General features: G+C 40.9%; 1 protein-coding gene across 3 annotated transcripts in view; it reads left to right on the top strand.

Moving 5' to 3' along the window:
• FGGY (FGGY carbohydrate kinase domain containing) overlaps nt 1-26652 on the top strand; it is a 399164-nt gene that overhangs the window by 252480 nt on the left and 120032 nt on the right. For all 3 annotated transcript variants that reach the window (XM_065876468.1, XM_065876483.1, XM_065876476.1), the window contains 2 exons: nt 10326-10433; nt 25402-25463. In XM_065876468.1, coding sequence (XP_065732540.1) covers nt 10326-10433; nt 25402-25463 — 170 coding nt within the window. The remainder of the gene's footprint in view (nt 1-10325; nt 10434-25401; nt 25464-26652) is intronic.

The following is a 26652-nucleotide window of genomic DNA, read 5'->3' on the forward strand; positions in this document are numbered from 1 at the left end:
CTGAGCATTCCCTAATTAGCAGGAGTGGGGTCTTTAGGGAGTACTTCCAAAAGGCAACGACTGGTGCATGTGCACAGGAAGTCTTTTATCAAAAGAGGCCCCAGTATAAATCAGCCAAGGCTCTCTTTGCCTTTATATGGTATGCTATTAACAGGGTAAAGCCTCAATTGTATTTAATCCCAGTGATAGATCTTGCCAATAGAACTGAACCCATCTGAGTGATAGTTTGATTCTTGCTCTCTGTTCTCTAGAGCCAGTACAACCTCTGTACCCTACTTTAAAATTCTAGTCAAGAGGGTGTCAGATCGTACTTTTTAAAATTAAACAGCCACATGTATGCCAATCCATAAATAAGAAGCACACTTTGGCCAGTATGGAGGTGATGATATTAATATGGGCTTCATTTCCCTGGGTCACTGAATGTACCAGGCACTGCACCAATGCCTATAATAGACTGTGGCACATTTAATCTTTACAAATCTGTAAAAAGAGGTCCTATGTGCCCCATTTTTCAGATGAACACCCCAAGAGCCAAGGTCACACAGAAGGTTAAGACAGAATGTTGAGAGTTAAACCAGAAAATCAAAGTCCCTGGTGAGATTTATGAGATGATATCTGAGGCCAGACATGGGTATTAAAGCAAACAGTCTTAATAAGGGAAATGCGGAAACTGATCAGAAGCAGGGCTGGGAGAGAAGTGTCCACAACTTAGCAGTTAAAATCAGAGCATGTCTGACAGAGCGCTGTGTCATAGGTGCCAAGGGCCTGTTACAAGGGAAAAGGCTGTGTCATCCTCCTCTGTACCTGCTGATCAGCCTCGGCTGAGAAACGACTCCCAGGCATCTTTTTAAAGGAACCCTAAATTCTGTAGAGGGAGCTGCTTTTCCTAACAGCTCATTTAGAATCAAAAGAGCCTTGGTTGAGCCATGTTTGAGAACCGCTCAAAAGTACTGTGCTCACTCGTGGAGGGTGTGACAGAAATAGAAAATATGGTTCTGATTCTGAGGGTCCAATCTGCTATGTGACATCAGAGCTAAGGATCCGTCTGATGAATAAATACTGTGCAGAGCACCCCTCCTCCTCTTTAGCTCCCTCCCCGACACCCCACGGCCCCCTCCCCCGTTACAGAAGAAACCAGTCCTTGTTTACCCACCACAGATTGTTTGGGCTGTGAAAAAGATGCAAGATATGATTTTATGTCTTTGGGGTCATACAGCTCTCAGAGCTTCCAAAGCTGAAGGCAGTCCAAGCTCCCTGGAGCCAGTCAGGCATTTGTATAGGGAAGGCCAAGTGTAGCTTCTGGTCTGCAGGGGAAAGGAAACTGGGGGGAGCTTTAGGAAGACCCCAAAGTTTCCTTGGTTGTTTAGTCTCTCTTGCAATCAACCTCAGTTGCGTTAAGTATAAGTGGATGAGAAACATATGAATGACATTTCTGTTGTGATCACATGAGGGTTTCAGCATGATGAAGAATGAAGCTTAAGGAGTCCAAAATCCTTTGCAAATAATTCAGGACATTGCAGGCAGTATCTGGCAGCCTCCCTCCATCCCAAATTTGGGAACCATTTGGTTGGGTGATACACCTGCTCAGTGCCCTCTCTGCCCGCTTAGGCTGCTAAGCCCCAGGGGATATCTATGAACAGGTTTCATGTGTTCTTGTTTTGCTCAAACTGAAATAAAGGAATTGGTTTCTAGGAAAGGCAAACTCTTTACTGGAGGACTCTGAACCTTTCCAAAACCTCCAAATAGAGGAGAGGAAAATTTGGCAGGCCTGAGCTTTATTAACCGTGGGTCACTTATAGGTGATTGGACATATGTTATATTCTATTGTTCTTAATTCCAGTGAGATTGTTACATTAATAATAATTTTAGCCATGCTCTACATTTGTGTGATGATTTCATTTTCAGAGCATACTAGGTACATATTGCATATCAAATACCTATTATGTATGTATTTATAGATCTAGGTATATACATTCACACATGTAACATGTGTTAGGACAGCCTGCAGTATGGAAGCTAAGGGAAGAGGCAGGGAGGCACACTCAACCCAGCAATGGCAGAGAAGTCAGAGTTTAGAGAAGGCTTCCCAGGGCAGGTGATATGGAGCAGAGTCTTATAAAAGGACGTGTAAGAATTAGTCAGGGGAAAGTGAGAGGGGCTGCCTTTCAGACAGAGAGAGGAGAATTGATGAAGACTCAGAGATGAGAAAGAAAAGGGGAATTGGGGGAATTTCTAGGGTAATTTCTCTCTTGGGGAATTTCTGGGCCTTGGTGGGCTTGCTGCAGTAAAAAATGATGGGGCAAAGGGCGGGGGAAATGGTCACGTGTATGATTAGGCCAAACAGATCAAAGCCAGGTCAGAAAGGTCTCATATGCCGTGGGGAGCATCTAAAGGATGTAAGTAAGGGAAGTGATATAATTAGGTTTGTGTATTAGAAGGATCATTGGGGTGCAGGTATGGAAGTTAGAGTCTGTAAGTGGGGCTTGTGGAGGTGCAGGGAGAAGGACAATATTTGGGGCAGGGAAACCAGTTTAACTGCTGTTGCAATAACCCAAGCAAGAAAAGGTATGGGACTGACTAATGTAATGACAGTGGGGAGAAATGCAAAGGCTTGTGTTTGAAAAATACAGTTGATAGTCCATGCGACCTACAGTAGAGCAGATGAATGAGATCAAGAAGGGAAGAATGGTATCCTGCTGGATGGGTAAATAGGGTACCATTCACTGAGACAGGGACCCCCCGAACAAGAGGAGCCCCAGGAGGAAGGATTTCAAGGTCTGTTTTGGACATGTCGATTAGACGTTCAGGTCAAATGTCTTGTATGGAGCTCAGGAGCAAGTTCGGAGTTTGGGATAAAAATTTGAAACTCAACAGCCTAAAAATTGTCATAATACACATGAGAGTGTGTGAGCTGACCCCGAGAGTTGTGGTAAGTAAGAAAAATCCAGGAGGGAAGAGAAAGAAGAGCCCACCAGAAAGACAGAGCTGATGTGGGGTAGGGTCTGGACCTGACCTCGGTCGGGTCTTTGGACTCACATCTTTCCACTATCCCAAAAAGGAATAGAATTAAACCATCTGTGCTTCACATTTCTTGAGAGCATGTTATGTCCTAGGATCATTATATACTTTATACCATTTCAGACTGGCATAAAACTCTAGTAGGTGAGATTTTATCTCCATTTATAGATAAGGAAGCTGAGACTCAAAGAGATTCAAAGGTTCGTGGCTAGCATGCGACCAAACCAGAATGGAAAACCAGGTTTTCCTGACTCCAAGGTCTATGCTCATATTATTGTACTAAACCGTGTTTATTTACTGCCTTTAAGATAAGATGTGGTTCCTCACCGTTTCGTAGGAGAGACAAACAGCTCACTTCAATTCAATCTGAGAAGTACAAAAATAGAGGTGAATGCTAAGAGCCCCCATTCATAAACAGAATTCTCTGTGCTCTTTTTTGTACTGTGTAGTGGGCTGGGAGTTGTCTGGAATGTGTATAAATGTTTTTTTTCTAGTAAGACGATAGCACAGTCCATTTGGAGGGAGAGATGAGCCACCACGGAAATACCCACCGGCCCCACACATGCCTGTGGCTACCCTCGAACATTCCCAACCTGGCTGGAGACACTCAAAACAAAACCTCCTGTTCCCTCCCAGGACCACTGGCGCCTGGAGCCTGCCTCCTGCCCCTGCCAGAGACTTAGGCCAAGCTTGGGATGATGGAGTGGGGGAAGGCAGAGCGGACGTCTCTGAAGCAGCTCCCTGCCCTTAGCCCAGTCGACACTCCCAGAAAGAGGTGTGAGCAGGCGCCTGGGTTTTATCACCGCAGGGAAACTCAGCTGACAGTAGCATAGCCTTAGATCAAAGTCAGCCAGTGGCATCCACTCATGGATCCAGCTTGGGCACAGACATGAAAAGAGGCAGGAGCACATAGAGAGAGACTTCTAATGCCAACTCCAGCATTTCTGATCCTTGTGATCCTGGGTGGTTTGCTTACTGTCCCCGTCCCTGGGTCTTCACCTGTAAAACGGGCTGTGCGTGCTCGACTCCATGTACTCTTAGGGTTATTCTAAGTCTGAATGCAAATGTACGCTCAGAAGTCCCTTGGTACCTGAGTTACTACCCAGCCCATCCTGCCCTCCAATACCTACTACATTGTAAACTTCGAGGGATTATGTCATTTACATGGCTCTGGACACCCATCTTTCTGTCTTTTTATATTTAAAATAGTAGTTTGAACTCAGTCTGTATCCAATAAGTATGTGCTGAATATTTACTCAGCTAATGTAAGATGTTATAGATAGTAGCCATTGAATATAACCCAAGAAGTTGGCACTCAAGAAAACCCCCCAAAAAAAAAAAAAAGAAAAAAAAAGAAAACCCCCCAGTAATCTTGGCCACAGGTCAGAGAGGTAGTAGAACAAAGTGGATACTTACAGAAGCCCCAAGAGGTAACCCCATGCAACCCCATGAGCCCCAGGGCATGTGAGGGCAGAGTCTGTGTTGAAATAGCTTGCTGTAGAGTTCTGATTGGCCAGCTAGGGGAAAATGACTCAACTTCCCAGAATCTTAGTCTCAAAGACAAGAGAGATCTTAAACATCTCTAGTCCAATCCATTTATTTTATAGATAAGGAGAGTCAGATTTAGAGAGAAAAATAAGTTGGTAGATAATAACTTGGATCCTGCTTGGATCTTGTAATTACTTCTCTCGTATTTACTAGCTATTTGACCTCCTTCAGCAGAGATGTCCTCATTTGTGGAGTATGTATAATAATAGGACCTCAATGGGTCCTCAGTGGGTCTCATTGGGTTGTCATGAGTATTAAATGTGATAATGTCTATAAAGAGCCTAGAAGAGTCTGGCACATAGTAAGCCCACAATAACTGTTAGCAATTACTATTTGATTTCTACTTCTCCTTCTTCTTCTTCTTCTTTCTATATTATAATTTCTTCTTCTTACTGCCTGGCTTTGAGGGTGGTTTCACTTAGACTTTTTTTCAGCCACCGTATTTTAAAAATTGAATCTTTGACAAGCAGTAGGATATCATGATGCAAAAATATACCCATCCTTCAAACCATGTGAACTTTTATATAAAGTAAAATGCAGAACTTTAAGCCCTCATGAGAATCAAGATGCTTGCACAGCTTCATGACTCTGATCGTTGCTGCCTGGGATGCCCTCCCTCTCTACCTAAAGAAGCACTTATTCGTCCTTCAAGGCCTGGCTCCCATGTGGCCACCTCTGTGAAGTGCTCACTCCTTTTCCCAGGCAGTCTGGGCTTCTACCACACTGGTCACCCATCTCACTGTAGCACTTGGCATGTTTCGTTGTAATTTTTCTATTTCCACTTCTGTCTGCCCAGCCTGACTAGGAGCTCCTTGAGGAGGAGGGCCATGCCTTATTGTTAATTCTTCTCCTCCAGCTCCTCCTTCCTCTTCCCCCTCCCTCCTCCTCCCTCCTTCCTCGTCTCTCTTCTATTATTATTGTTGTTGTTATTTTGCCTTATTATTTTTATAACCTTGTTGCTGATCTCAGTGCCTAGCATATAGTGTGCAACCAAATGTTTTGTTTTTATTTTGTTTTTTTAATTATTTATTTATTTATTTTTGGCTGCATCGTGTCTTAGTTGCCGCATGCAGGATCTTCCTTGTGGCATGCAGGATCTTTCATTGCGGCACGCGGGGTCTTTCGTTGTGACGCGTGGGCTCTTCCTTGCAGCCTGTGGACTTCTCTCTAGTTGTGGCATGCGGGTTTTCTCTTCTCTAGTTGTGGCGTGTGGGCTCTCTAGTTGAGGTACGCAAGCTCAGTAGCTGTGGCACACAGGCCTAGTTGCCCCGTGGCATGTGGGATCTTAGTTCCCCAACCAGAGATCAAGCCTGCATCCCCTGCATGGAAGGCAGATTCTTTATCACTGGACCACCAGGGAAGTCCCAAATGTTTTGTTTTATTGCAGGTTTTTATAACTTTATTCATATCACACATAATTAAAGAATGTGTCAAAGGTCTACATACACTTTAAACAATACTAAATTGAATACTCATGTACCATCACCCATGAAAAAGGATATTATGGAAGAAAATATTACCGGCACCTTTTCTGTGCAGAATTTTAACTGTGTGATCAAATAAATGTTAACTGCTTTCTTGCTGTATTTTGCTTGATGTTCTAGTTCTTAAAGTAAGTTTGAATCTTGTTTTGTTTTGGACACGGCTCATGATAAGTAGTCCTTCCAAGTTTATACCACCTGAAAATATAAACTTTGCTTCTGTATTGTCATCTTCTACTTCATTATTAAGACCATTGACTAAATAAAATTAAGAATGACTCTAGAGACCTGCTTAATGGTTGCAGTTACTTTTGGCTGTGGCCATTCATCCCAGTCACCTGACTATCCCATCATGCAAGCCTCATTTCAAGGAGAACTAATGTTTACTTGGTATTTAACATATAATAAGCTGTTTATATGTGACAGCTTATTTCATTTTCACAAAAGTCCTCCCACACTTATATCATTCTTCCCATTTTGGAACTGAGGAAACTGAGGCTCAGAAAGATTACCTTTTATAAGGTCACCTGGCTGGAACGTGGTAGTCAGGATAGAATCAAATAGATCTTTGACTCAGCCCTTGTTTTCTCCTCTGCTCTTCACAAGTGTATGAGGGAAAACTCTGATCAAGAGCCTTTTGCTCGTGAAGATTCCCTAACCTACTTGTCATCAAGGCTAGGAGGTTGGTTCAATCTGAATGAGTCTATGTTGGCTCTAATAACCCTTGCTTTCTGCCCTTGAAAAGTAAATGAAGGACTCAAAGAATCAATGGTAGCCTAAAATCAAGGGCATACTTTGGCAGAGATAAATACAGAACCTATAGAGCCTGGCTGCTTTGTATTTTTATAACCTAGGGCATGCTATTTAAGTCTCTGCTTCAGTTTACACATCTGTACAATAGGAATAATGATAGACTCTCCCCTTTAGGGTCGTTGTGAAGATTAAGTGATTTAACTCCTGCAGTGTGCTTGGAATATGGCCTTTAGTAAGTACCCAGTCGATCGTAGCTGCTGTTGTTGCCAACAGCACATTATTGCTGGAAAGTCAGTGTCCTGTACGGACACCTGTCATTAGTGGAGTAAAATGTGCTCCTTCCTTTTGGATCACTGAGCAGCCTTCAGGCCAGGATAGCCATCAGCATGGAAAGAGCTTTCACAAAAAAATATTTTTAAGTATTTAGGTTTATTGCAAAGGATTAAAGCACACATAAATACATGAATGTGCTCACTCTCTCTCTCTCTGTCAAAACAAACTATTACTTGTTTTCTCCCAGAGCTTGGGAGTGATTGGAGGTGCTCTGGGGAACATATTTCTGTGCCCTTGTTTCCTTGCTTTAGTCATGATATCTGACGAGAAGCATGTGCCATTCCAGATGAGTGAGCACAAGCAGGAGTCAACTCAGAAATTTCTGGACAGAGCCGGGCAGAGCCTTCACCTGCCATTTCTGAGCAGCAGAGCCCCCGTCTGCCAATGGAGTTCTGCAAAAGCTGATGCAGGAACATCTTTAAATCGTGGGGTTTGGGGTTTGGGTAGGGGGAGGTGATGCAAAGCTCACCTAAGCAATTTATGTATACAAGTTTTGTTTGTTTGTTTTTTAAAAAGCATATCCTGGGGTTTGAGGCCAGTATCTACCTGAGTTCAAGTCCCACCTCGGCCATTTACTACCTGTGTGACTGTGGACAACGTGCAACCTCTCTGAAACTAATCTGTCTAATGGTGCTGGAAGAGTTCTGGAAGAGAAGGGGTGCAGGGCATGAAAAGAGATGGCTTGACTTTGGTGGGTATCCATCCACCTGTCCAAACCCTGGATCCCAAGTGCCTGGCATGGGCTGTCTTATTTGCCCCAAAGCAGCTGGGGCATGCAGTATAGGGCAGTAGTTTCTAGAGTTGGCATGTGATAAAATTTCCACTGGCAAAGACAGAGTGACAAAAATGAAGACCATTTAGTGTGTGCTTCTTCTGTCTGGAACGCTCTCTGTATCGTATATCCACACAAACACACACACACATATATATACAAATACAGACAGATATACATATACTCATACCTGAATAATGTCTATGTATGTTTTCATCTTAATTCAAATATCACTTCTTCAGAAAAGCCTTATCTGACCCCTAGACTATATTAGGTCCCTCACTTATGAGCTCTTATAATAACTTTTGATATTCTTTCATTTATTTATCACAGTTTGTATTTATACATTTGTGTGATATCCATCTTAGGGTGACCAGTTGTCCCTTTTGCCTAGTACTGAGAGTTTTCCAAGACATAGGACTTCTGGTGTTAAAACTAGGAGAATCCTGGCCAAACCTGAATCATTGGTCTCTCTAGTCTGCCTCCCTCTGAAGAGAACAGCTCCGTGAAGGTGGAGACTATGCTCTTTTGTTTACATTTGCTTTCAGTGCCTGGATCACAGTAGGAGCTCAGGAAACATCTGTTGAACCCATAAAGAAATGAGTGAATATGTCAATGAAAGCTAAACTGTCTTTTCTTGCAGGAAAACAAACAAACAAACCTTTTTTTTCCCCCTGAGATTATTCTTTTTCCTTTAGGTGTTAAATTTACCCTTTTATAAATTACCTTTATTTGGCAAAGTTTAAAGTTGATAATATTGTATAGTCTCCTGCCTTCCCTCACCCCCTTCCTCTTTGGAGGGTGGAATTCTTGCTGATTTGAGGAATCACTCATTTAGTGAAAAGGGAACCAGAATAGTTAGAGCTCAGACATTTAAAGAAGGTTTATCCATATGCTGAAGTGCTGTACTATAAACTTTATGAGGGCAGAAATTATGGTTATATTCAGTTCACTTCTGTATCCCCAGGGTCTGGCGTAGTAAGGGCTGAATAAATATTTGTAGAATAAATGAATGAATAGATTCTCTGCCCAGCCTCAAGACATGCAGGAGTAGACCCAGTGTGCCTAACTCCTTTTTCCTCCCTACCTTTTAATACACCCTTCCACAACCATAATATCACTTCAGCCTTCATCCCTGCTGGGTGGATGAGAAGCTCGTGCCATCCAGATGAGTGAACACGTGGTCCGTCCCTGCCTGTCCCAGTCCATCTCTTGATGTCCTTTCCTAACACCTAATGGGCTTCCACGGTCTGCTACCAAAAAAAGACGTCGCCGTATCTTGAATAATGAGAGCATCTCTCTCACCTGCATGTCTTTGTTCAAGCTATTCCCTTGACATGGAGTGCCTGTTCTAATTCATCTGGCTAAATCTTACTAGTCTAAGCTTATGTCCCATTCTCTCAGAAGCCATCTCTGGACCATTTCATTCCTCACCCACTGTGCCCCTCCACAGTATCCTATGTTTTGTCTTTACCATCCCATGGACCACACTGTTTTCTATTTGACTATTTACTTATCCAACTACCCTGAGGTGAGGAGCTTCTTAAGACAAGAACTCTTTCTGATTCATCTCTGTGTCCTCAGCACCCAGTTGAGAGAAATGGTATGCTATTAGGTGTCTAATAAGTGTTTGTAGAAGGAGGGGGATATATCAGTTATTTCGTGCCATTAAAATGCTAGGTTAGAAACAAACATAAAATCCTAGCGGTATACAAAAGGACATGTATTTTTGTTCACAAGTCTATCGATTGGCTGGGTGATGCTGGTGATTCAGGCTCGCCAGTTGCTGGAGGACTGCGAGGATTTGCTGATCCTGTTTGGGCCCTCTCACGTATCTGAAACATCACGTGTGACAACTGAGCTGACTCAGCTTGCTGCATATCCATCCAGCAGGCTCGCTGGGGCATGTTCTTGTGGCAGAGGGAGAGAAGGAAGAGCAGAAGCACACAGTTGTCGAGGCCTAAACCTGGAAAACCGGTGCACAGTGTCACTTCCGCCTCATTCTGTTGGCCAAACCAAGTCACAAGGTTGACCCAGACTCAAGGGTTGGGAACCCCACCTCTCAACAAGAGGCGCTGCGAAGTCATATTGCACAGTGGGTGGAAGCAGGGAGGGCTAGAAAATGGGGACCATTATTACAATCAGTCTACCACAGAGAGGGAGTTGGCCAGGAACTGTCACATCAGTTTCTTTCCAAAATGATCTCTTTTCTTCTACCTTGACGCCTGAATGAGTTTATCAGAAAGGTTTCCAGAGGTGAAGCCAGGCCCGTCCTTTGTCAGGACTAACTTCCCCACCATCAAAGGTATTTAATAAGAAGCTGAATTCTATGGTCATAGAAACATCACATGGGAGGAGGATAAGGCTCCTTCTAGCCTTGAGGGACAATATTTTCACATACTTTGCCCCTTTCTTTCCAGATCAGCAAAAACCCGATCTTTGTACCAGGAGTCTGGGGCCCTTATTTCTCAGCCATGGTCCCTGGGTTCTGGCTGAATGAAGGTGGCCAGAGCGTTACTGGAAAATTGGTAAGTTGACACTTTCTTCATATGGTCTTTAATGTTTTTACACCCTTGACTAGTCCATTTTGTCACATTCCCCGTATACCCAGGATATGGAAGACTTGCAGACTCCTACATCAGAAGAATTAACTTTCTCTTAGGATAAAGTCTCACATACGGAGCATATGTAGCCCGTGTCTGCCAAAGGAATAAATGTTGATCCAGGCATTGATGACTAACCCATCTTCTCACCTATCTTTCTTTCACAGAACAACCCATTTTTCTCACGGCAACAGGAGTAATATTCTACTTGGTAAAAAGGACTATGTTAATCTCCAGCCAGAATCCTTCAGTGGTTCCCTGTAGCCCTTGGGACATAGCTCAGATAGTCTTCTGGGCACATCATTCCCTTTGTGGTCTGTCCCCTCCAGTCTCACCCATGTGCTTGTCACGAAGGCCAGATTGCCCTACTCACAGCTTCCCCATGGCTCCTGTTATTCTGCTCCTCTGTGCCTTTGTATATGCTTCTTTCCCTACTCGGAGAGTTCTTTATCACTTGCTAGTTTTACTTGATCTTTAAGATGTAACTCCAGTTCTTAGTGCATTCTGAGATAATCTGTCTTTTCCAGAAATCTACGCACTCTTTAAGGGCATGGGTTATATCATACTTCTCTTTGTATTTAGCTCAGTGCCTGGTTCATAGAAGGTGCTTGGAGAAAATGTGTTGAATTCATGGGGTCATCTCATAGGGAAGACAGAAGATCTATAAAAGTGAGATGAGTACTATACCAGAGGTACAAGGCATAGAGTTCGCACAAAGCTAGATTAAGGAATTCTTTTCAGGGGAGAAAGCATTTGTACTGCACCTAAATGATAAATAGGGACCAACCAGACACAGAAAGGTAGGGATATTCTTCTAGGTGTGAGAACTTGCATAGGAACAAAGACATGGCAGTGAAAAATAGCAAGGCATATTTGAGGGTAATTGCAGAATTTCAGTTGTGGCATAAACTGTTCTTAGAAGAATGACTTACAATAAAAGTTAGAGAGCTGGGCAGGGACCATACAGAAGTCCCTGTAAAACATGCTAAGGAGTTGAACTTCAGGTAGTAGACCACGGAGAGTAGGTGAAAGATTGGAATAGTGATGGGTGCTGTCAGATCTCTGTTATAAAAACTGGCTAGCAGCCGTCAGGAAGAAGGCCTGAGGGTGCACGGCTGGGTGAAAAGAGACCAGCTTTAATAGGTTAGTCCACAGACAAAAAGCCATGAAGATTTTGGCAATAATGGACAGTGGCAATAATGACTGAGAATTGAGGTCAAGAGATCAGCAGACCTTGGAAGGATTAAATGTGGAAAGCAAGGGACAGTAAGACCCAGGCTCAGTTACTCAGCCTCACATTCACTATGTTGTACTGAAATCATCTGTTTATGGTCTGCTCCCCTACCAGCTTTTCTAAATGTCCAGCCAAATCAAAAGTGATCTGATCTCAAGCTGGATATGGATACAAATAACCATTAATTTTCCATTTCTTCATGTGTTTCTCTTTTATTCTTAGCTGCCTCAAGTTCTCTCTCAAAGTTGATGCACGCATAGGTGGGTGGCTGAATTCAAAGAGCATGTTTTGTGCCTTCACTCTTGCGCCAGGCTGTAGAGATACCTGAATTAGTCCCCCCATTAGTCCCTGGTTTTAAGGAGCTCATCGTCTAGTAGGGAAGCACAGTGAGTATAAATTAAATAACGTCTGATAGGTCTTAATAACCAATTAGACTTTTCTAGAAAAGTCAAGAAAAAGACATCACTCTATGCCTAAGGTACAGTGGGATTGAAACTTTACAGTCTCCTCTTTAAACTAGTGTTATGTATTTACACAACTTTCCACTTAAATATCCACTCCCTTTCTACGACACATAGAAAACCCATTACTGAAACATAGCCCTTTTCAAGCCCACATCATGGTATAATTACCTTTAGGAGAACCAGAAGTCATAACAGACACAGCCCAGAGTCTTTTTTAACAAGGATAACAATCCAGTAAACTAACTCTTTGTGCAGGATGCATTGTCCATGAAGCTGTCCATCAACAGGTTTTCAGAGAGTTAGTTTACTAATTGACCGTCTGTGTCAGTCTAGAAATGCTTTTACCAGTATTTGACTCAGAGTTGGCTCTGTTGCTATGGATATAAGCCATCTTTGCCCAAACATTATGACGTATCTTGGTGGACAAGAATTCGTTATGCCTGTTTCCTAAGCCTGAATTTAAATATTAAAAAATGACCCTTTTCTGACCATTAATAAAATCTTCATAATAGTCCACTATGGTTTTTGACAAGAATCGTGGGACTTTCTGGCCTTTATCTAGCTAGTTGATTTTGCATCATCAACCAGTGAAGTTGCATGTAGAGTTACACTTAGGGCAGTTCTATGTATAGAGTTTCATTAGACATAGGAATGGGGTATGACTGACTTACCCATGGGTTACAAAAAGCAAAATCTAAGGAAGTCGAGAAGTTAGCATAATGGGGCAAAATCTGAATCAAGAACAAAACAGACTGTCCAATAAATCATCAGTCCAGAGAGGCCAAGCAAAGAGACAGAAACCACCTATAAAATAAAGAGATATAAAAATAATAACAATGATGATGGTAATAATAATAACAACAATTGTCCCTTATTGAGTACATTTTCCTGTGGGAAAGATTTATATATGTATATATGTGTGTATATATATATATATATATATATATATATATATAAAATCGTGTTAATCCTTGAATGATACTCATAATAATCACAATGCCTAATATTTATTTTGAAGACTTATGTCCCAGTCTCAATTCCAAGAGCTTTTCATGTCCTATTTTATTTAATCCTCTGATACCCCTATAAGTTAGGTACAGTTATTATCCATATTTTACACATGAAGAACTGAAACTCAGGGTAGCAAGCACAGCCTGGAGAGATTCCTGATGCAGTGTCAATGGCCTTTTTGCCTGTTTCCGTTGGTACTCACCTTTCCTTTCCATTTACTTATTCTGGTTTATCACCGGTTTTACAGCCTATTGTCATCATACAGAACACCATAAGAGGAAGTTACATTGCTTTTATTCCATGTTTCATATGTACATATTCTCTCATAAGCTATGTCTGAAAGTGGCTGCTCCGTTATTACATTGTCCAGAATATATTATAAACATGCAGTTGTAAGTATATCATCTAAAGCAGAAGGGAAGAGATAGAAGAAGAAGAGGGAAGTAAAGAAGGGGAAAGAAGAGAGGGAAAAAAGAAAAAAGAAACAAAATTTATCTAAACTCTAGATTTGGAAAAAAGATATTTTGTTTCATTTTTACAATTAAATACAGATCTTCCATCACAAAGCAAAATCCTTCATTCCAAGTATATGAATAGATTGGTACTTTAAAAAAACATCTCCATCTGGTTAACTTCAGGATGAAGAAAAAAATAGGATAGGATCTTTTCTGGCTCTGGAGCCTTTGCAATTTCATCTGTCTGAGATTTGGGCTTGTTTTTCACTCATTTCAAGCTTGTGCTGCTGCTATTTATTTCCTCTTAGAAGGGCACATACCCCATTCCCATGGATGATTTACTTCAGTTCACCAAACACCCATCAAAGATTGTCTCGTGCTTGTTGATACACTCTCCAGAAAGTTTTGCAAAAACCATCACTTTTTGCCCAGGCTTTTTCCACAGAGCACCAACTGGTACAGTCACTGTGTCCAGATGCTGAAGCTTATTTCCAACTGGACCTCAGCCATCCCTCTGTCCAAGCACTCTTCTCTGTCTTACTTGAAGTCATTTTTATTGGGGGAGGCATCGGGTAAGAGAGCCTAAGACAGTTTCCTAAGCTGCCCCTATGGTGAAATTGGCTTTCTGGGACAATTGGGCTTGGTGGGGAGTTACCTTTGAATTTTTTGAAGCCAGAATTTACATTTATAAATTTGGGCCACAGGGTCATAATGTTTGCAGGGCTCTAGCTCTTGGAGTTTCAGAATTGGCGCATTGCGAGTGCCTATCTGCCTCCTTCCTTGTCACCAAAGCCCCTCAGCCTGGGGCTAGCCTCAGGGGGGTCAGCCAGCTCTTCCATATGAAGAGCTTGCCATGTACTCGGTGCTGTCCAGGTTAGAGGTAGTGATGCCATCCCTTCATTCAGTCACTCTTTCCAGCACGTTACAGAGATTTCCTGAGGGATTACTCTGGGCCAGGCAAGAATATGGTCACACGTGATTCTTGTCCTCCAGTGGCTTATCATCTAGTGGGAAAATTGGATATGGAACTGACAATTATAATTTATTATAGCACATAAAAGTAGATTGCACTACCCTGACTGGGAGAATCTGTTCTATGCTCAGCACATTGAGGCCCTCATGAAGATTCAGGATTTCATCTGATCTTCACAGCATGTCTATGTGGTCAGTTTTACTAGTGACTAAGGCTCAGAACAGTGAGGTAACTTGATCAAGGTCTTAACAGTTGTAAATGGGGAGAGCCTTGATTCAAATCCAAGTCAGCTACTGGAAGCCCCAGATCTTTCCAGAATTGAACCTGACTTTTATAGGGCTGCCTTTCTGAATTTTTCTTACAGTTCTCTTGTAGACTTCCTTGAGAAGCAATCATTGTATCAGTTAGTGTGACTTTCTTATCAAGTGTATTAAAGCACATATAGTTGGCAGGCTTTGTAAGGCCATGAGAGAGAAACTTATGTGTATCAGCCTTGACAGGATCTAGGTATGTAGACTTAGGTGTGTCCCCAGCATGTCACATTAGCTAATTGGAATGACTTCATGGATACAAAGACCAGCTCTGCATAAACAGATGCCTCCCTGTTCTCTCCTCCTGCCCAGGCTTTCACTGTAATTTTTGTACACCCACCTGGATTCCTGCACAGCTTCCTAATTACCTTACTCTTCCTATAAGGACACCAATTCTATCAGATCAGGGCCCCACCCTTATGATCTTATTTAACCTTAATTACCTCCATAATGTCTCCATCTCCAAATGCAGTTGTATTGGGGGTTGGGCTTCAACATCTGAATTTTGAAAGGATACAATTCAGTCCATAACAGTCATACATATTTCAAACAAGTTCTGAGAAACAAAGCATAATCTTTTGTGTTTACCTACATATTTACCATTTCCATTGTTTTTTATTTCTTTATGAAAATTTAAGCTTCCACCTGATATTTCCCTTCAGCGTGAAGAACTTCCTTTAGCATTTCTTTAGTTGTTGCAGGTCTACTGGCAAACAAACAAACAAACAAAAACACACCTTCTTAGGTTTTTTTTTGTTTTTTTTTTTTGGTTTTTTTTGCGGTACGCGGGCCTCTCACTGTTGTGGCCTCTCCCGTTGCGGAGCACAGGCTCCAGACGTGCAGGCGCAGCGGCCATGGCTCACGGGCCCAGCTGCTCCGCAGCACGTGGGATCTTCCCGGACCGGGGCACGAACCCATGTTCCCTGCATCCGTAGGCGGACTCTCAACCACTGCGCCACCAGGGAAGCCCCACCTTCTTAGTTTTCTTCTTTTTTCCTTCAACACTTAAAGATGTCAATGTATTGTATTCTGGCACCATTGTTTCTTATGAGAAGTCAAACATCCTTTATTTTGTTCTTCCCCTATGTACAGTGTATTTTTTTTCTCTGGCTACTTTTAAGATTTTCCCTTAATCTTAGTTTTTATTATGGTGTGCCCAGATATTGTGTTTTGGAAATTTATCCTTCCTCCCCCAGGTTTGCTATACTTCTTGAATTTGTAAATTCCTGTCTTTCACCAAGTTTGGGAAATCTTTAGCATGTATATATTTAAATGTCTTTTCTGCCCTATTTGCTCTTACTCCTCCTACTGTGACTCCAATTACACGTTTTTAAGACCTTTGGCTATTGTCCCATAGCCCCTGAGGGCTTCTGGGGTTTTTTTATTCCCCCCAATATTCCTCTCTCTTTCTCTCTCTGTCTCTCTCCTTCTCTCTCTCAATTAGACACTCTCTATTGGTCTTTTTTCAAGTTCACTGACTCTTCTGTCTGCAATCTCCAACCAGCTCATGGACCCATACATTTCAGATATTATATTTATCAATACGAGAATTTCTACTTTTTAATTGTTTCCATTTCTTTGCCATTTCCTATCTGTTTGTTAGTTATGAGAGTGTTATCCTTTACGTCCTTAAGCATTGTTAAATTACTAGCTTTAAAATTCTTGTCTTCTAATTTTAACATCTGTGTTATTTCAGGGTTATTGTCCATTAAATGGCCATTATCTTAAGTAAGAATTACATTTTCCTGTTTCTTCATATGTCTAGTAATTTTGACTCATATCTTGAACATTGTAACTGATGTATTGTAGAGACAGTGGATTATTCTTATTTCTCTGAAGAGTATTTTTTTTAAGCAGGTAATTTAATGACAACTCAAACTACAAGTTTTGTCTCTCCTTTGTTGAGTTCTTTAAGCCTTAGTTGGGTTACTTATTATGTAATTCAGAGATCATCCAGAGATTAAGGTAACATTTACGCATAGTGTTGAGCTCCCTTTCTATGTCTCTCTCCTTTCTGAGATCTCCCTACCTTTTATTTTCTAGTTGCTATGGTGGCCTTGAACTCTGACCTCTAATTTCTTAGCTATGAAGACTGCATATTTCTATCTATCTGAGTATTAGCTGTCCTGCATGGCACTGATTAGGGCCTGCCCTCAGGCAAAAATCTGTAAAATCAAGAAACACATGTAAAACTCTTTTTTCCGGGGCTTCCCTGGTGGCGCAGTGATTGAGAGTCCGCCTGCCAGTGCAGGGGACATGGGTTTGTGCCCTGGTCTGGGAGGATACCACATACCACGGAGCGGCTGGGCCCATGAACCATGGCCACTGAGCCTGCATGTCCGGAGCCTGTGCTCCACAGCGGGAGAGGCCACAACAGTGAAAGACCCGCATACTGCAAAAAAAAAAAAAAAAAAAAAAAAAAATGTTTTTTCCTTCAATGTGTCTGTTCCTTCTCAGTTTCTACCTGGCTTTGGTCACTTCCCAGTATCTTTAGGGAATTGTTTGATATATTTTGATCAGCATTTATAATTGTTATCTGGGAAAGGATTCATATGATAAGAACTATTTAGCCATTTTAAGAAGTGGAACTGGGCAGAGGGGTGGTGGTGGTGGGATGCATTGGGAGATTGGGATTGACATGTATGCACTAATATGTATAAAATAAATAACTGATAAGAACGTGCTGTATAAAAATAATAAAATAAAACTTTTTTAAAAAAGAAAAATATTTCAGATGTGATAAAAACAATATACTGGCTTCAGAATTTTTAAAAAGGCAAAATTAAAATGAATAAACATTTAATCAAAAGTCTCCAAAAAAAAAAAAAAGTGGAACTCCTGAATGATTTCTCTTAAATCAAATAAGATTATGTTTCTTCCCTGATTAAAACCCTTCTGTTGGCAATCTGTATGTCTTCTTTAGAAAAATGTCTATTTAGGTCTTCTGCCCATTTTTGGACTGGGTTGTTTGTTTTTTTGATATTGAATTGTATGAACTGCTTGCATATTTTGGAGACTAATCCCTTATTGGTCACAATGTTTGCAAATATTTTCTCCCATTCTGTAGGTTGTCTTTTCATTTTGTTGATGGTTTCCTTTGCTGTGCAAAGGCTTTTAAGTTTGATTAGGTCCCATTTGTTTATTTTTGCTTTTATTTCTTTTGCCTTGAGAGACTGGTCTAAGAAAATGTATTGCTACGATTTATGTCAAAGAATGCCTATTCCTCTTCTAGGATTTTTATGGTGTCACGTTTTATATTTAGGTCTTTAAACCATTTGAGTTTATTTTTGTATATGGTGTGAGGGAGTGTTCCAATTTCACTGCAGTCAGGATAGCTATCATCAAAAAGTCTACAAATAATAAATGCTGTAGAGGGTGTGGAGAAAAGGGAACCCTCGTACACTGTTGGTGGGAATGTATTTAAATTGGTGCAGCCGTTATGGAAAATAGTATGGAGGTTCCTTAAAAAGCTAAAAATAGAGCTACCATATGATCTAGCAATCCCACTCCTGGGTATATATCCAGAGAAAAGAAAACTCTAATTCAAAAAGATACATGCACCCCAATGTTCATAGCAGCACTATTTACAATAGCCAAGACATGGAAACCACCCAGGTGCCCATCAACAGGTGATTGGCTTAAGAAGATGTGGTATATAGATATACAATGGAATATTACTCAGCCATAAAAAAGAACGAAATATTACCATTTGCAGCAACATGGATGGACCCAGAAAATATTATACTTCTTGAAGTAAATCAGACAGAGAAAAACAAATACTATATCACTTATATGTAGAATCTAAAATATAATACAAATTAATATATATACAAAATATAAACAGACTCACAGACATAGAAAACAAAGTTATGGCTACCAAAGTTATGGAGGGAGGGACAAATTAGGAGTATGGCATTAACAGATACAAACTACTATAACCTAAAATAGATAAGCAACAAGGATTTACTGTATAATAGAGGAACTATATTCAATCCTTGTAATAACCTATAATGGAATATAATCAGAAAAAAATAACTGAATCACTATGCTGTAAACCTGAAACTGACAAAATACTGTAAATCAACTGTACTTCAATTTAAAAAAATCTTTCTGTATCCTCTCATAGTACTTAGAATAAAATCTAAAGCCTTTGCCGTGGCCTGCTTGATTTTCTCCACTTTCTACCTCTCTATCCTCATTTTATACAACTTTCCTACTTACTTACTCCAGTCTAGTCTCACTAGACTCCTGTCAATTCCTAGGACATATGAAGCTCTTTGCTACTATAGAATCTTTGCATTTGTCATTCTCTTTACTTGGAAATTGTTGTTTCTTTTTTTTTTTTTTTCATGTCTTATCTTAAATTTCACCCTCAGGTCTTTCCTGAACCCTCTATCTAAAATCGGTGTTCATATTACAGTAACTTATCTATTTCCTTCAAAGAACTAATCACTATCTTTAATTATTATATTATTTGTTGACTCTATATGTCAATAGAATATAATCTCCAAGTGGACAGAAAGTACACCTACCTTAATTGCTACTGAATCCCCTGTGCTTACTATGACCAGAACAGAGTAAGTGTTCAATTAACATTCATTAAATCTATAAAACCTTATCAGTCTGGACTATATTTGAATATTGGGATACCCATTTTCCCTTCATAAGTCAAAGCTTTGTGAAAGCGACGACTTCTATTTGTCTTTGTATCCTGAATTATTAGAATGATGCCTAGCACAGAGTAGACGTGTATCACATTAGTTTCATGAATCAGTGAACTAACAAACTGTAAAAATGAACAAAGCTACCAATTTTGATGGTGAATGAAATTGACTAAACTAGCCCTGCATTAAATCAGAATTGATCAACTTGTAAGAGAAATTGTCCTATGTAAAGCTTATATTAAAGTTGTAAAAAAAAAAAAAAATCAACATATAGTTTATATTTTCCTCTCCGGAATGTTTGTTGTTCCTAGGAACTGTTCAGTATTGAAACTCGCAGTCCTTTCCAGCAGTATTAAAAAAATTGTCTAGATTGGGCTTGCTTCTTTCATTAGATTTTCATGAGAATTTCAAAGCTGGGAAAAATCAGGCAAAATGTTTTTGCTTTGAGATAAGATTAGGTAAGCAAAGAGTTGAAATAGCTTAGATGAAGAAGTGACATTACAGGTAAATACAAATGGAAAAAAAGCAGTTGTCACAAGTGATGAACATTGCTCTGAGCCTAATGATTGTTTTACCTGTAAAGAAGGAAAAAGGCAGCCTCAAGTCTAACAGATAGTCTTGGTGGCGCAGTGATTAAGAACCCGCCTGTCAATCCAGGGGACACAGGTTTGAGCCCTGGTCCAGGAAGACCCCACATGTCCCGGAGCAACTAAGCCCGTGCGCCACAACTACTGAGCCTGTGCTCTAGAGCCCACAAGCCACAACTACTGAGCCCACGAGCCACAACTGCTGAGCCCACGAACCACAACTACTGAGCCCATGTGCCTAGAGCCCGCGCACCGCAACAAAGAATAGCCGCCTCCCCCCCGCTGCAACTAGAGAAAGCCCGCGCGCAGCAGCAAAGACCCAACACAGCCAAAAATAAATAAATAAATACAATTTAAAAAAAAGAGCAGATTGCTCCATCTCCTATTAAAAAAAAAAAAAAAAAAGAAGAGACTAATAGATAAAACTGATTTTAATAGAGAAAAACCCATCAAGCAATAAGATAGCTTTGTCTTAGCAAAATGATCATGGAACCTAAAATTCTTAAATTTTAAATTTGCCTTTGTGATGTGTTTTTCTTGCCTGTAAACTCTTTGCCAAAGGTTTTGCTATCTCAGGCGGTGCAGTTCTCTGTGTAGTTTTACAAACTCTTGCCTATTTGTCGTATTAACTTATTCAGTGTTTTAGAGAGAGAATTAGAAATGGTCTTGTCCAAGGTCATGCCCTGAGCCAGAGTTGAGCTCAGGTCTCAGGAGTCCTTGTCTGCGTTCTCTCCGTCATATCAAGGGTCAAAAACGCAAATGCTTAAAGAAGTCAGACAGCATAAATGAATAAACACACCAGGCAATGAGGTATTTTTTACTTCTACAGAGAAGTTTCTCTTTTCAGCTCTCAGTACTCTCGGGCTGAATTCCATGTTCCCTCCTTTGACAGAGAGATGGGCATAGAGAAATAGATTGCTACTACAGGTAAAACATTAGTGCCATCATGATGATAAATTGAGTGGTGGTGCCTCTCACAAACTGGAGGGTACAGGCCTGTCTGAAGGGATCAGTCACCACTCAGCTCCAGCTAACCCTTGCCATGGGGGAATATGGTGACCCAGTGTTTTACACTCACCAGTTCTTCAACAGAAACCAAAATCTGGACTAAAAGTGAAATCTCCCAGTTTTAAAATATTGGCTCATTTTTAATCACATTGTATATCCCACGTAAAATACATCTGTGGGCCAGATGCCACCTCATACTACCCATGTATGATCTCTGTGTTATACTGTATTGCATTTCTATTTTTCCCATGTTCCAAATGCAGGTGCCACCTTAATAAGGAAATGCCAAAAAGCCCCACAATTCTAGTTATGTATTGTAAGATGGCCTTTTCCTCTTGATCCTGACCTGAAAGCCATCCTGAGAAAGATCTGACTCCACCCAGCTTAAGCTTCCTACCTATCCAAATAGTTTGTAGCCTTTTCTGCCTTCTCCTACAGCTGCCAGCTCTCAGAGCTGACATCTCAGAAGATGGAGGAAACAAGTGAAGAGTCATAGAGTCAGGATGGTTCTGTCTATATATTTCTAAGGCAGCCACTTGGCAAATATAGTTATTGTCGTCACACTTGTTATTGGGAAACAAATAACCACTTAATGGGACGCTGTGATCTTCTATACTGTGCTAAATGTATTAAAGAACAGAAGTAGAAAGATCAACCCTTGCAACAGGCACTCCAGGCTTTTGAAATGAGTACTCAGTTATTTGACAAACTGGCGCCTTCTTTGTTAATCAGGGTGGGCCTTTGTCATCAGATGCTGTGGGAAAAAAAAAACCCAAAAAACTGCAGCTGACCTTTTAAGGTCTTGTTTTTCCAACCATTTTTACTCTTTTGGTGGTACTTCCTTCTCTTTAATAATAGGCGTTACGATCTAAAAGCCACCTGTATATCACTCACTGCAACCTTCCCTGCAAAGCAAATTTTACTGTCCACATTTTACAGTTGTAAGAGAAGAGGCTCTGAGAGGTCAAGTAACTTAGGTAGCAGAGAATATAAGTATAGACCATGAGTTTTGAACCTAAGTCTGTTTCCAAAGCCTGTGTTTTCAGCTACTGTCTTAAAATGTAGATTTTATTATTATTCAGGTATGATGAGGCCAGCAGATCAGGAGATGATTGCCACTGAAAGGATAGTTTGTTACAGTTCTCCAGAAGAGGGGGCTGGCTAAACCATGTAGGGCCAAATGGGAAGCACTAAGGTTGTCCCTAGTTGTCTGGAACCTGGCTCTGGGGTGATTAGAGCAGGGAAATAGAGGAGGTGTGCTCTGTATTAGTCAGTTTGCATATGAAAGGCATGCTTACAGGCCAGTGGGGTCCTTTACTATCTCTAGGAATTGAGCCCTGGAAAGGGCAGTCTCTCCAGGGTCAACAGGGCCCCAGATCCCAAAGCATCACAAATACAGAAAAATAAAAAGACATGATTAAAATGACCACATTTCCTTTTATTAGACCCAAAAGTTCAAAGCCATCCTTTCACTCTGATTTTCTTATGCTCTGTAACTACTCAGTCACTAAGTTTTGTTTTATTTTCTTCAAAATGTGTCTCATTCATTCTTTCGAGATGCCAGGCATTGTAGGCACTGAAGAATGGGAAATAATGAGGTTTTTGATTTGAAAGAGCTCAGAGTGTAAGATAAGAGATAGACATATAAACTAATCGTTATTGAAGAACTTGATAAATGCTGCAATAGAGCAAGGACAGGGGATATTTGTGCCTTGTATTCCCAGTGTCAGCCTCTGAGCCCTGTCTGTGTTTCCTAGCCTCTGTGCCTAGTCATCTCCCCATTGTACATACCCTACTGGGTTAATTTTCCTTAACTTGTCATTATTTTGCTCCACAAATCGAAATAATTTCCTGTGGCCTACAATTCAGTAAAACAATAGTCACTTATCTGACTTTTAAGAACCACTGTCTGTACATACCCTCCTCATGCATCCATATTTTCACCACTTCATTTATTCTCTAATTTAACATACAGTTACCCTCTGACCAATGTGTGCCCCACACAAACAGACACAAATACAAAGCGTGGTAAGTGCTCCCAAGAAGTACATGGTATTCTGTGGGCATGTGGTCCATTATGGTTTGTACATCCCACATTTATCCAACAAATACTTATTGAGAATCTATGATATGCCAGTCTCAGGGCTAGACCAGTCTTCTTACTGTCTATACCCAGATTTGTCTTTCCGTCTTCATATCTCATCACAGCCTCCTTTCTGGTATCCCTTGCCTCTAGCCCTTTACTCCTCCAAACTGCCTGTTCTTGGCAATTATTATATATACAACTATATAATAATTGCCAAATATTATATATACAACTGTACAGTAATTGCCAAATTATTGACTTCTTGCTTTATGCTCTTGTATGTATTTCTTATTTTCCACTCTATCCCAGAGCCTAGTCCCAGTACCTGGTGTATTAGGCATTTGGTAAATACCAAATAACTGCATTCATGCATGTGGGACACATACTAGCTTCTGTGCTTCCTCCGGGAAGCTCATTTAAATCTCCCTTCTCTGACCTCCTAAAGCACTTCCCATAGAAACTAGCCTCAGATCAAGTAATGGCTTTAATTATCCATTATTGATGCCAGTGGCTTCATTGTGATGCTCTGACTGGATTGCAAACTCTTTAAGGTCCAAACTATGCCTCATTGCAGTAACCCAAAACTGAACCTTCAGCAAGTAAATATTCAAAACCTGGGTGATTTTCTTTCCCTTGAAATCACCAGTTGTTTTGGTATTATTTTGACACATTTCTACACAATGGAATTTGACAATTTATACCTGGAAGTTGAGTAGACAATGTGACATGGTAGTTAAGACCAATGACTTTAGATACAGAGAGAACTCAGTTTGAAACCTAGATCTGTCACTTACTCCCCTATGACCTTAGGCAAGTTACTTAATCTCTTCTAGTCCTGGTTTTCTCATCTCCATGGGAATGTTGTAAGAAATAAATGAGATAATGTATGTAAAATGCATAGCTTAGTATTGGTGTATGGTAAATGAGTCAATAAATTTTAGGTGATATCATTTGTTCTGTTGTTGGCATTATGGTAGGCACACTCTGTGTCACAGAAATCCTGTTTTAAAAGGAGACTAGAACAGGGTAAGGGGGAGAGGAGGTCGCTGAAGCTCAGAGCAGATAAGTGACTTGCACAAAGTCACATAGCTAGTTAGTATCAGAGCCAGAACCCAGACCCAGCCTCGGTGACTCCAGAACAAAATCTCGTCCTCTTTACACAGACCTGACGCTCAGGAAGCATGCTCAGAGAAACTATCCCCATGAGGCCACAATAACCCGTCTGTTCGTAGTTTGAATGAAAATAAATAGATCAGAATGGTTGTTTTGGGGATTCATGTAAACGTTGAGACAATACACAGATTAGGTTCAGGAACTCAAGCCCATTGTTGGGTGTGGTTTAGCAAGCAGAGTCACAGCATGGGGAAACACATCCCTTCCTGATGCATAGTGCATATTATTTTGTTTAGAGCCACCAAGTGGATTAAGGAATAAATCCTAGACGTGGAATTTCAAATGAGAAGATGGTTGTCTGCAGAGCTCAGACATTTCTGTCCTTGGAGAGCTCTGTCCCAGTTTCCCATGCGATAACTTCTCAATCAGGGGAGATTCTCTTGACAGCTCTGGGGCAACTCTTTTTTGTGTTTTTTAAACTGGGACTCCCTCCTTATAGACTGTTTCACTCAACTTCTCCATTAGTAAGACACAGAGAATAATTCAAGGCCTGACATTGCCCTGGGGTAACAGCGTGGGATAACCGGAGGGGGAGATGATGTAATCCAGAGGCCTGTGCTTTTAACACCCAGGCCGGCCCCCCTCTACCTCATTTACCCTCAGTTACACCTCCTTCTCATGCCTCTGTCAAACCTCATTCTTGGACCTGATACTACCTGCTGCTACCAGTTCAGCCTTGGGAGTTTCTTTTCCTGCTGTTCTTCTCTTTAAACTTCTTTGTTTTTATAAATCCAAGAGGCCAGCAGTTGGTTAAACAAAGCTAGATTTCTGAAAGAGCTGAGACACTCTTGCTGAGTTAGCGTTTTAATATTCTTGGATCCTCTGTAGACAAAGAATTGAACGAAACAGACATTTTAATATATCTTCTTCTGGCTTTAACATAGACTAGAGAAGCTATAAAATTGACCCCTCTCTCTTGTTTTTCAGATAGATCACATGGTGCAGGGCCATGCTGCCTTCCCTGAACTACAAGCCAAGGCCACAGCCAGGTAACAGCTCCCTCTGGTCTCTACAGTTTTCCATGCCCGACCACATGAGGGGCACTGACTTTAGGCAGCTGCATGATTTTCAGATCCTGTGAGCAATGAGAATGCCTGGCAGTACTTGGTTATGAGATAGTCATCTGGATGATCCAGGACACACATGTATTAATTTTCAAAACAATCTAAGAGAATCCACAAAAAAACTAGAGGTCCTCCAAGAATATGCCAGTAATCATGGTTGAGAAGCTCTGACATAGAAGAAAGAGCATGGATTTTTTTGAGTCAAAGTTTCTTTGGCTTCAACTCCAGTTTTTCTCCTTAATAACTATGTGACCTTGGGCAGGTTATTCAACTTCTTTAAGCCTGTCTTTTCATCTGTGAAACAGGATAGTAACTGATAGGAGTGATTTCCAGAATATATTGTTAAGTGAAGAAAGCAGAGTATATTATTTATTTATTTATTATTTTTTTGGCTACGTTGGGTCTTTGTTGCTGCACGCAGGTTCTCTCTAGTTGTGGCGGGCGGGGGCTACTCTTCATTGTGGTGCGTGGGCTTCTCATCGTGGTGGCTTCTCTTGTTGTGGAGCACGAGCCCCAGGTGCGTGGGCTTCAGTAGTTGTGGCACACAGGCTTAGTTGCTCCTCGGCATATGGGTTCTTCCCTCACCAGGGTTCGAATCCATGTCCCCTGCGTTGGCAGGTGGCTTCTTAACCACTGCACCACCAGGGAAGTCCATAAAGGAGTGTTTATAATATACTCTTTTTTATGTAAAAAGAAGGTGATATAAAAAAATATATGTGTACCTACTCATTTATGCGAAAGAAATATAGGGAAGTTAAACTAGAAACTCATGAGGTTGTTAGCTATAGGAGGTGGGGTAGGAATGGGATGGAAATAATGGGGAAATGGGAACAGGGTAGTAGGAGGGAGCGACACTTCTTTGAGTATACCTGTTTATATAACTCATACTCTTAGAATCATGATGATGCTTCATGTCCCCCTGAAAATAAATAAAAGATAGATAGATAGATAGATAGATAGATAGATAGATAGATAGATGGATGTGTGTGGTGGGGGTGAAATACAAACAGTGAAAAAAATAAACCTATAGTATTAATAATAAATAGCATGATCATACTAATGGGGGTTTGGGAAAGAAAAGAATTAACCTAAGTAATTTCTACAAAATGATTAG

This window comes from Phocoena phocoena, chromosome 1 (assembly GCF_963924675.1).
Source record: "Phocoena phocoena chromosome 1, mPhoPho1.1, whole genome shotgun sequence".
NCBI classification, from domain to species: Eukaryota; Metazoa; Chordata; class Mammalia; order Artiodactyla; family Phocoenidae; genus Phocoena; species Phocoena phocoena.